The following is a 12,283-nucleotide window of genomic DNA, read 5'->3' as shown; positions in this document are numbered from 1 at the left end:
TTCAAATCCTTCTAATATCTTGAACTGGGAAAGCTTACAGTTATCTGTGTGATTATTTTTTAATGTCATCCATTCTTATGAAATGATGACCCTGTAAGATTTTCTTTATTTTTGCAAATGGACAAAAGTCAAATGGTGTTATGCCTATGAAGATAGGTGCTGGGGCATCATTACAGTATTGATTTTGGCCAAAAATTCATGAACAGGCAAGTATGTGTATTCAGGTATATTACTGAGATGCAAAAACCATGGTTTTTTTTTCACGACCAGTCTGGGTGTAGAGGCATTGGACTTCTAAGAAGTACTCCTTATTGGTTATTTGATCTTGTGGCAAAAACTCAGGGTGTACTACATTGTTAACACTGAAGAACAGTATGTTCATATCCTAACCTTCACATTTGATGACACTTGCCAAGCTTTTTTTTAAATTCTTGGTGATCCATAATGCTTTTCAACTGAGGATATGGAGCCTTAGTTTTGATGCAGTATCCATACACCTATTTTTGTTACCTGTTGCGACATCTTACAGTAGTTCTGTATCATTGTCATCATCTCAAAACTCCTGATAAACTTGTGTTTGCCCCTGTTTTGGTCTGTAACACTATACTTGTGGAAAAATTTACACTGTTACTACACTCCTGGAAATGGAAAAAAGAACACATTGACACCGGTGTGTCAGACCCACCATACTTGCTCCGGACACTGCGAGAGGGCTGTACAAGCAATGATCGCACGCACGGCACAGCGGACACACCAGGAACCGCGGTGTTGGCCGTCGAATGGCGCTAGCTGCGCAGCATTTGTGCACCGCCGCCATCAGTGTCAGCCAGTTTGCCGTGGCATACGGAGCTCCATCGCAGTCTTTAACACTGGTAGCATGCCGCGACAGCGTGGACGTGAACCGTATGTGCAGTTGACGGACTTTGAGCGAGGGCGTATAGTGGGCATGCGGGAGGCTGGGTGGACGTACCGCCGAATTGCTCAACACATGGGGCGTGAGGTCTCCACAGTACATCGATGTTGTCGCCAGTGGTCGGCGGAAGGTGCACGTGCCCGTCGACCTGGGACCGGACCGCAGCGACGCACGGATGCACGCCAAGACCGTAGGATCCTACGCAGTGCCATAGGGGACCGCACCGCCACTTCCCAGCAAATTAGGGACACTGTTGCTCCTGGGGTATCGGCGAGGACCATTCGCAACCGTCTCCATGAAGCTGGGCTACGGTCCTGCACACCGTTAGGCCGTCTTCCGCTCATGCCCCAACATCGTGCAGCCCGCCTCCAGTGGTGTCGCGACAGGCGTGAATGGAGGGACGAATGGAGACGTGTCTTCTTCAGTGATGAGAGTCGCTTCTGCCTTGGTGCCAATGATGGTCGTATGCGTGTTTGGCGCCATGCAGGTGAGCGCCACAATCAGGACTGCATACGACCGAGGCACACAGGGCCAACACCCGGCATCATGGTGTGGGGAGCGATCTCCTACACTGGCCGTACACCTCTGGTGATCGTCGAGGGGACACTGAATAGTGCACGGTACATCCAAACCGTCATCGAACCCATCGTTCTACCATTCCTAGACCGGCAAGGGAACTTGCTGTTCCAACAGGACAATGCACATCCACATGTATCCCGTGCCACCCAACGTGCTCTAGAAGGTGTAAATCAACTACCCTGGCCAGCAAGATCTCTGGATCTGTCCCCCATTGAGCATGTTTGGGACTGGATGAAGCGTCATCTCACGCGGTCTGCACGTCCAGCACGAACGCTGGTCCAACTGAGGCGCCAGGTGGAAATGGCATGGCAAGCCATTCCACAGGACACATCCAGCATCTCTATGATCGGTCCATGAGAGAATAACTGCCTGCATTGCTGCGAAAGGTGGATATACACTGTACTAGTGCCAACATTGTGCATGCTCTGTTGCCTGTGTCTATGTGCCTGTGGTTCTGTCAGTGTGATCATGTGATGTATCTGATCCCAGGAATGTGTCAATAAAGTTTCCCCTTCCTGGGACAATGAATTCACGGTGTTCTTATTTCAATTTCCAGGAGTGTAGTTTCATAACTAAAACATCCAACAAATTCATACAATCCAGTTGATACTTCTTTCAACTTGTGCCAAATGAATATCCTCTGGCTCATACTGACTCACACCAGTGAGTCAGTATGGCTGCAATTCGGATTCCAATTCTTGGCAACAAAGTGCTCTACAAAAAAAGTTGTGGTTTTGCAACAACAGCAAAATAAGATATTTCATTATTTTGGATGATACTTATCAAAAGAATGATGATATTAATCTTTTTATCAAGAGGTGTAATAATTCAACTGAAGAATTTTCACATTTATTTACAAATTATGCTGTTTATTGTGGATCAAATAACTATCATGAATGTGCATGTAAGTATTTTGTTTAAATTTTGTCTACTGGCACAGAAATATGGATATTTATTCTGATCTAACAAATGCCAATTAAAATACACTTTCAAGTTAAGAAGTATTTATCACAAGTGGGATATTATTTCTTTTGCTTTTTGGATACCAACTGGTAAAAGTATACTACTGGCCATTAAAATTGCTACACCATGAAGATGATGTACTACAGATGTGAAATTTAACCGACAGGAAGGAGATACTGTAATATGCAAATGATTAACTTTTCAGAGCATTCACACAAGGTTGGCACCAGTGGCAACACCTACAATATGCTGACATGAGAAAAGTTTCCAACCGATTTCTCACACACAAACAGCAGTTAACTGGCGTTGCCTGGTGAAACATTCTTGTGATGCCTCTCATAAGGAGCATAAATGCGTACCATCACGTTTCTGACTTTGATAAAGGTCAGATTGTGGCCTATCACAATTGTGGTTTATCATATCGTCACATTGCTGCTCACATTAGTCGAGATCCAATGACTGTTAGCAGAATATGGAATTGGTGGGTTCAGGAGGGTAACACAGAACATGTGCTGGATCCCAATGGCTTCGTATCACTAGCATTCGAGATGACAGGCATCTTATCCGCATGGCTGTAACGGATCATGCAGCCACGTCTCAATCCCTGAGTCAACAGATGTGGACGTTTGCAAGATAACAACAATCTGCACGAACAGTTCAATGATGTTTGCAGCAGCATGGACTATCAGCTAAGAGACCATGGCTGTGGTTACCCTTGATGGTGCATCACAGACAGGAGCGCCTGCGATGGTGTACTCAACGACAAACCTGGGTGCACGAATGGCTAAACTTCATTTTTTTGGATGAATCCAGGTTCTGTTTACAGTATCATGATGGTCACATCCATATTTGGCGACATGACGGTGAACGCACGTAGGAAGCATGTATTCATCATCGCCATACTGGCGTATTGCCTGGTGTGATGGTACGGGGTGCCATTGGTTACACATCTCGGCCACCTCTTGTTTGCATTGAACAGCACTTTGAACAGTGGGCATTACATTTCAGATGTGTTACTACTATGGCTCTACCCTTCATTCGACCACTGTGGAACCCTACATTTCAACAGGATAATGCATGACCGCATGTTGCAGGTCCTGTACGGGCCTTTCTGGATACAGGAAATGTTTGACTGCTGCCCTGACCAGCACATTTTCCAGATCTCTCACCAATTGAAAACTTTTGATCAATGGTGACCGAGCAACTGGCTCATCACAATGTGCCAGTCACTACTCTTGATGAACTGTGGTATCATGTTGAAGCTGCATGGGCAGCTGTACCTGTACATGCCATTCAAGCTCTGTTTGACTAAATGCCCAGGTGTACCAAGGCCATTATTACGGCCAGAGGGGGTTGTTCTGGGTACTGATTTCTCAGGATCTATGCACCCAAATTGCGTGAAAATGTAATCACATGTCAGTTCTAGTATAATATATTTGTCCAATGAATACCGTTTATCATCTGCATTTCTTCTTGGTGTAGCAATTTTAATCGCCAGTAGTGTATTTTGCCTGAAAGTGAAATACTCGGCATCCTGAAGAAAACATCAGACATAAGAGATTTGTCTGCACACAACAGTGCTAATGTTGATCGTTCATTACAACAGCTGGTGAGTGATACAAAAGACTCATCGTCAGAAGAAAGCAGTTATAAAGTGAGTTGCCCCAAAAGCAACAATGACTCTGAAACATTTCTTGCTGTGCCAAAAGTTGTCAGTGAACTTGTCTCATGCTGCATGATCACAATAATGTGTAATACTTAAAGAGTTCCATGAATTGAATCCTCAGCCTTCTAAATTGTTGATACATCAGAATTGGTTATGGAAAGAGGAGGATTTTGATGAGAAGAGTTGGAGCTCTGACACCTATAGTGACAGACACACAGTGCTTGTAACATAGGCAACATAAATGAAAAGAGCCATAGGGATATCAGATTAATATTCTATCCAGTATGAGACTATGGCAGGTCATGGACTATGTCCCTACTTGAAATCAGGGAGGGGGTAGGACACTGATTTGTGTGGGTAATGCGGGAAAGATAGTAGAAATTGCAACACTAATAAAGAAGATTTAGGAAATGTCATAGAGATGTATTTTGAAATCAGAACAGAATAGATTACTCACAACTGCAGGCAACCTCTACTGTTGTAAACACATTCAAAAATCAACATGTAGAGTGAGTATTGTTCTAGAACTACACAAACATAGCTGAGAATGCACTTGAGAGGAAATCCTGAACCATGAGAAGCAACAAAAGGGCTGTTGCACACTTTGATTAACTGTACCACATGGCTGGAACTGGTGCTCTCTCTCATTGTATTGTGAAACACTCACAATCACCAAATAACCAAAATGGTGACCAAATCAGAACATCAAAATTAATCTGTACCCAAAGTGATAAACAGTTTAAGTTTACTGCAGCATGTCAGATGAGCATTTGTAGCAAAGCCATGGTTGCGGCGCAGACAGCAGAAAATGCTGCTGAATGGAATAGTGCGGTAGCTGTCTGGGGTTTTGTTAGCTGGCTGGCACTCCACACTAGTGTGCCTTTGGCTGCAAAAAAAGAGTTCTGCTGGTAGTAGCTCTCACCTGCTAGGACACAGAAGTGGCTGCTTTCTTTTTGTCACAGATGTTTCCTAACCTGGTGCAGCCTCGGCTGTTGTAACACAAGGCTTTTCTGTACCTGTATGTGTGAAGACCAAGACCAAGAACATGATCCATTTAAACATTAATCTTTTTAATGCTCACCCCCATACTGAACAAATTATTAATTCCTCTTAAAATTATGGCAACCAAAATCAGTTTCCAGATAGTGGTATCTCTGTATGTAAGGGAACATTATTATAATGTTATGAAAAGGATAGTCTCATTATATAACAAAGATTATGAGTCACAGACAAGCACACAAAAAAAAACTGTAGGAAAATGTGTTTTCTTCGGTCAAGAAGGTTTGACAAAAAATGGGTGTACACGCACACACACACACACACACACACACACACACACACACACACACACACAATATAGTGCCACGTTTGGATTTTTCATTGTTTGAAATATTATATTCTAAGATTTCTTTCTTCTACGTAATTACTTTAATGCTTCAGTTTGTGGTTGAATTTTTAGGTATTGCAAAATAAAATTTATGTACAAATTATGGATGTTTCCAGCCTTCAGTAGACATCCACACTCTCATCACAGCATTTGACATTGTTGGAAATGTACTTAATATAATATTTCATAAGTTTTCTTTCTGCAGATGCTTGCAATACTGAGGTGACAGGCCTGTTTGTTTATTCTATGATTTTTTAAATATTTTGGTGTACTTCACATACTGGTATTTTTCCTTCAGATTCCAATGATGCAATAAAAGAGTGCTATACGTTACCAATTTCAATATTTTTCTGAAGATTTCTTTATTTCTGCATCAGGACTGACAAAAATGTATGAAGTAGCAAAAAAATGATATGAATCATATGTTACTTAAGCATTTCAATGATTTCAAAATAATAATGAGAGTGATTTGAGAATCAATACAGCCTGTTCAAAGTAATGACAAGATAGTTTTAGTCCAATGGAGTGTGCAGTCAGTTCCTAATGGCATGTCCGTGTTCCAGAATTCACCCATAACACAAGGTGGCATGCTTCCCCAAAAAGGAAGAAAATACATGTGTAGCTAGTATGTTCCTCTGCTGCTCACAGACACAACCAGTCGATAGATGGGGTAAACATCAGTGACATCTGCAGTGTCACTGTACTTGTTTTAAGGACAGGGAAGTGGATTTTAAAAGTCAGTCCTGATGTAACCGTAGTCTACAAACCAAATTAAAATGGAAAAAATAAAAAATCAGTGCTGGGAGGGATATACCAACGTCAGCAACTTCTCTTATTGTGGGTTGGCAATTGTTCAAAATCATTTTTCACTTTTTCCATGTATCATTATCTAATGACGTGCTGGGATGTCCAGTGCTCTCTTCTTAAATGATTTCATGGCCTTCTTCCAAATGCTTACACCACTCATAAAGCGTTGTGTTAATCATAGAAGGCTTACCAAACTCGATATCAAACTTTCCTAAAACTTTGCTGCACTTTATTCTGTTCTTATACCAAAATTTAATACAAATTCTCTGGTTGATGTTTATACAAAATAAGTAATTGCTGGTACTACTAAGACACCTTTAAACTTTTTGACAGATTTCAACAGATTAAAAATCCAACAAGATTAACTCTGCACAGATATTTTTCATTCATGCTCAAAACAACAATGAAAAAATTGGGCAAATCAGTCTAATGCAGCATGCAAGATAGCAAAATTCCTGTTACTTTTTTAACACACTTTATACAATGATTATCAAACTTCAGAGTAGCTTCTGTAAAACAGAGCAGTGTGAAAGCTGAAGGTCTTCAAAATGGCAATGGATTACAGAATGTACAACCCATGTGCAGTACTTTATATATTTTATGGTATTTAATCAATTTACTACTATTGTATTAAAAAAGATAACTTTATCATTATTAAAACTGTTCACAGCTATGGCTGTTTAAGAATTAGTGATGACAGGCTATATTTGTGAGGAGGGGAGGAGTGGAGGGAAGACAGCGACAAATACGGTGACCTGTGACCCTCTCCAGAGCTGAATCCTGGATCCTTCATGGCACCATGTACAGTAGAAAATGTGTGAATTAATGTATTATAAAAATCAGATATTTAATCTGTCTGAGGAAGCATACTTTCTATATCCTGTTACTTTTACTACATAGATATTTGTTTACTTTAAATGTATTTATTGTTTCTATATTAATTTATACCAAAAGAATTTCTATACTCTCTAAAAGCATTGCAAACTTATTTCAATAATTCATAGAAACCTACTGTAGTATTTTCTGTCTTTTGTTTTAACATTTTAACAAAACATATTGCTCATTAATAGAGAAAATATGTTAACACTAAAATACAATGACACCGTACACAAAATTTGTAATAAAATTCTTAAATTCATGAAACTTTTAGTGCCACACTCAAATACAGCAAATTTACATTGACTTCGTTAAAACTGTCATACAACTTGAGATCTTCAGTATGTTTGACTTCCACATGGAGAACCAGGGTTTTGGTTTCAGTAATGTGATGGGACTTTACTTGTAAGGAGTATCTGAAAAGATATCTGAAATAACAACAGAGACACTTGTTTCATGAAGAGGTATTTCATAAAACACTTTCCTTTTTTTGTTTTCAGGAATTGAGCTGACCGATGTGAGACATCGTTCAACTGTCAACTTCTTGTCATTTTTCAGTTACTGTATAGGAACCATTGCTATGGCACTATTAGCCTGGGTGCTTAGGAACTGGGTCTACTTTATCCTGGCAGCAACTCTCCCCTTATTTGTTCTAATATTCCTTATGAGGTAAGTTCTAATGTTTGACAAGAATGAAAGTAATGTACAGTTCAAGGTATTTGTATGGTTTTGAGGCTGATGACTGGAAAACAGGAGTAGGAGTAGGTGTACTTTATTCATCCAGCAATGATCTACATTGTATGGATTTCATCAAATAACATAGTATAACGAAAATAAGATAATTGTGCACAGTTTCCTACATAATACAATGGTTCATTGTACCCATGACAATATTTTTGGGCAATACAGCTTTGATCACTGTAATAGTATAAAATTATGAGAAAGATCTTTTGCATGAAATACATTACAAGTAAATAATTGACTTAACACTTTTGTTTGGGGCCTTTTACATGAAATATGTTATAAGTAAATAATTGATTTAATGCTTTTGTTCTGAAAAATTAACATTAAGGCTGTGGCAAGCATTTGATTTATGGTACTATTAACATATAGTAAATGAATGTAGTTACTTGCTACAAGGTTACTGCAGATATTCATTTATACTATAATAGCAGTTGGTCATTAAGAATTTAAATATTGATTCCTTGAATGTAGACAATGTTTTTATTTCTGTTAGCTGAGTTGAAAGTTTGTTGTGCAGTAGTACCCTGAATGTTGGTTTGTTTTTGTGTTAAAGCTTTGTTTACTCTTTTTATGTGGATGCCATTGCACATTCTTGAATTGTAGGAATGAAGAACTGAGCTGGTTTTATAATTATCAATGTGCATTTTTATATTAACAACACTTTTTTAAAATATAGAGCCATGTTTAGGTAGAATATTTAGGTGTTGAAATAACTGTTTGGAAGGTGTTAGCCTTGTACTGTTTGAAATTATTCTAATAGCTCGTTTCTGTAAGGTGAAGATGGTTTTCATGTTTGCCTTATTATGACTACAGAAAGTTAGGCAGTAGGTGATAGCAGAATGGATGTAAGCAAAGAAGACAGTTCTACTACACACTCTACTAAACTTAGTACTAATTTTGCATAATGCAAAGCAAGCAGAGCTTAAATTTTTAGTGAGGTAGAGAATGTGGGCTTTCCATTTTAATGCAATTCCTAGTATACCTATAGCTTCTAGTTTGGTAGGAAGATATCATGATCAACAGTATTGAATGCCTTTGATAAGTCCAAGTTTATTCCTACTGTACTGTTATTTCTGTCAAATCTTATTACAGTGTTTTCAATGAATTGAGTAATTGCTGTTTCTGTATTCATGCCTTTGTGAAAACCATCTTGCTTTACAGACAAGAGACTGAATTTTTTGAGATAATTTGTAATTATATTTTTCATGTCAGTCTCTATTATTTTTGAAAATACAGATAACGAAGCTATTGGTCTATACTTTCCCACTTGATATATATTACCCTTTTTGTACAATGGTTTTATTTTTGAAATTTTTAATCTTTGTGGGAATGCCACTTCTGTTAATGATATGCTTACAATATGTGGTAGTGGTTGTGCTATGACACTAGCACATTTCATCATGACTGAACCTCGTACCTCATCAATGCCAGAGGGCATTTTATTCTTGATTGTTTTTATTATCTTAAGAACTTCTAATTTATTTGTGGGACATAGCAATATTGAGTTACCACTTTACTGTCTTTGAACTGTGATACTACTCTTACTAGCAAAATTTTTACTCAGATTGACTGGAGTGTTTATAAAATAGTCATTTATGTAATTTGCTAGAGTTCTGGTACCATTTCTGAGTAACACATCATGATCATCTTTTAATACAATGTCATCTTGCTTTTTAACACTTTTGTTTGTTTCCTTTTTCTCTATATTCCATATTGATTTCAACATGTTTGCTGTCTCTATGATTACTTTGTCATTGTGCATTGTCTTGGCTGTTTTAATTATTTTCTTATATGTCTTAACATATTCTGCAAAGTTTTCAACTTGGTTGTCTTTTCTCAGTAGATTGAGAAGTTTTAGCTTTTTACTGGATACTATGATAGCAGGTATTATCTACTGGCAGCTGTTTCTTGACATGACATTAATTCTTGTCAGTTTTATTGGAAAACACAACTGAAATATGGACATGAAAGTATTATAAAATGCATTGAATGATTCATCATCTTGCCAGGATTCTTTTGCTAACAACTGAATAAAAATATTAACCTTTTCTGGGTAGAAGTGCCTTTTATATTCCCACTCGTATTTAACAACCTCAGCTGCAGAAGAATTTATGCATGTTATTAGTGTGTTGTGGTCTGAAAGACCTAAGTTTATGTTTTGTGCCTCGGTAACATCATTTTTGATATTTGTAAACATATTATCTAATAGGGATGAAGATGACTGTTATTCTAGTGGGATCCATGAAGTGTGGTTTCATGTGAAAGCTGTTTAGGATACTCAAAAGCTGTCTTTTTTCTTCATTTTCTTTAACAGTTTGATCTTAAACTCCCCACATAAGAAGTTCACTTCATTGTTATACAAAATGTTTAGCATTGCTTCAAAATTTTTAAAAAAATATGTTTTTGTCACCTAGTGGTGACCTGTACATTGACATGGCAATTAGATTTTTATGCTTCTCCTCAGATTTTTGCTTTGTGGCACATCATTCAAAATGTTTCTCAATATTTAGTTGGTATATTTCTGATCTAACCTTATACTGCACCCCAGCCCTAGTGTATATCCATACCTTACTATTTTTACAAACACTGTGGACATAATGAGATGCTAATTCAAAATTGCTTATATTTATAAGACTTAATTCACTGACCCTGTGCCACTGTTCTGATAGACAAATACAGGTGATATCTACAAATTTGTTTATGTTGACTTCCAATTCTAACACTTTATTCTTGAGATACTGAATTTTTTGACTCACTATCTTGAAAGTTTTGTAGGTATTTTCTGTTTTGTCAGTACATGGTGAACTGCTGCTTTTTTGCTGATTTTTGACACAGGTGCAATTTTTCAGGCTGATTTGTCACAATCTCTTCCTTTTCTTTGTTTGGTGCCATAAAAAATCGTCACTAAGTGAAGCAGCTGTACCTAGCCTTTGGATCCTCCTCAGGCAGTGTTGATCAACTGCTACTGTTGTGGGAAGTTCATTGGCTGCTGCTGTTTGTGCTGTCGATAACATGGTTTCTTGTACAGTGACTTCGTTTACTTTTTACTGACACTGTTTGTGCTGGAGGTGGGGCTGCTGCTGTAACTGATGTTCGTTTTTCCTCAGCTACTGATGGTTTTTCTGCTGTTGATGTAGGTTTAGTTGTTATTGCTGTTTCTTCTTCTTCTGGTGGTGGTGGTGGTGGTGGTGGTGATGCTGACATTTGTATTCTACTTGCTAAAACTGGCTTTGGTGATTTTACTGATACTGCTGTTTGTGTTGAAGATTATTTGCAGGTGCATCTTGATTTATTCCAGTAATTTCGGTGGTGGTGGTGGTGGTGGTGGTGGTGCTGACATTTGTATTGTACTTGCTAAAACTGGCTTTGGTGATTTTATTGATACTGCTGTTTGTGTTGAAGATATTTGCAGGTGCATCTTGATTTATTCCAGTAATTTCAGGGTCACAATTTCTTTCCCTTGACTGTTCAAGTGAAGGCCAAGTGTGTGAAACCTGTACCCAATGTCACTACTATCAGCCACATAAAAATTTTTGAATTGCTTGCATATATCAGAAAGGAGGTCATTGGCAGCTCTGATCTCCTTGTTTACACAAGACCAATGTGGCAAATCGTAGCAGTGGGGAATGGTCACAAAGAGATAACTCCATAATTTCATTATAATGGATAGCATTCATTATTTCGAAAGTGGTTGCTCCTGGCCTGACAAGGCTCATTGTTAAGATAATAAAAATTTGCATGCTGTCCAGGATAGAAAGAAATCTATGTGCAGGAGTTGATAGTCAGGTCTCTTTTTTTTTCTTAAAAAAAAAAAAAGGAGGAACAGTAGGGTGAGAGTAAAGCAGAAAAGGTGAAGGTGACAAGTGAAGAAATCTAAAAATAAAATCTCAAAGATCTTAAAACAGTGCCATCAAAGAGACTAAGAGTAAGGAATATTAAAAGGAAATAGTTACAAGAATGGCTTTCGAAAAGAGCAGGCAATATAATGAATGAAGAAAGTATTGCAAAACATGACCAGGTGAATGCAGAAGCCAGTTTATTTATTTATTTAGCCATCTGTGGACATTTTAAAATGTATGGATGTTGTCTGTTGTGTACATTCATATATTTATACAGTTTGTTGTTACATGTAGTTAAACATTGTGACATATAAGTCATTTAAATCATTTTTGCTCCTTATCAAAATATTGTGAAACAAAAGCTATTTACAATCATTTTGTACTAAGGAATTCACTTATAGTGTAAAAGCAGTGTTCCTGAAAAAACAGTTTAAGATTTTTCCTAAAGCAGTACACGTTATCTGCTTCTTTTATCTTCTGTGGCAGTTTGTTATACAGTTTTACACCTT

General features: G+C 38.0%; 1 protein-coding gene across 1 annotated transcript in view; it reads left to right on the top strand.

Moving 5' to 3' along the window:
• LOC126354580 (solute carrier family 22 member 6-B-like) overlaps positions 1–12,283 on the top strand; it is an 82,586-nt gene that overhangs the window by 19,377 nt on the left and 50,926 nt on the right. The window contains exon 3 of the mRNA XM_050004326.1: positions 7,692–7,860. Coding sequence (XP_049860283.1) covers positions 7,692–7,860 — 169 coding nt within the window. The remainder of the gene's footprint in view (positions 1–7,691; positions 7,861–12,283) is intronic.

This window comes from Schistocerca gregaria, chromosome 3, assembly GCF_023897955.1.
Source record: "Schistocerca gregaria isolate iqSchGreg1 chromosome 3, iqSchGreg1.2, whole genome shotgun sequence".
In the NCBI taxonomy this organism is placed as follows: domain Eukaryota; kingdom Metazoa; phylum Arthropoda; class Insecta; order Orthoptera; family Acrididae; genus Schistocerca; species Schistocerca gregaria.
This window is presented reverse-complemented; position numbering and strand designations above follow the sequence as displayed.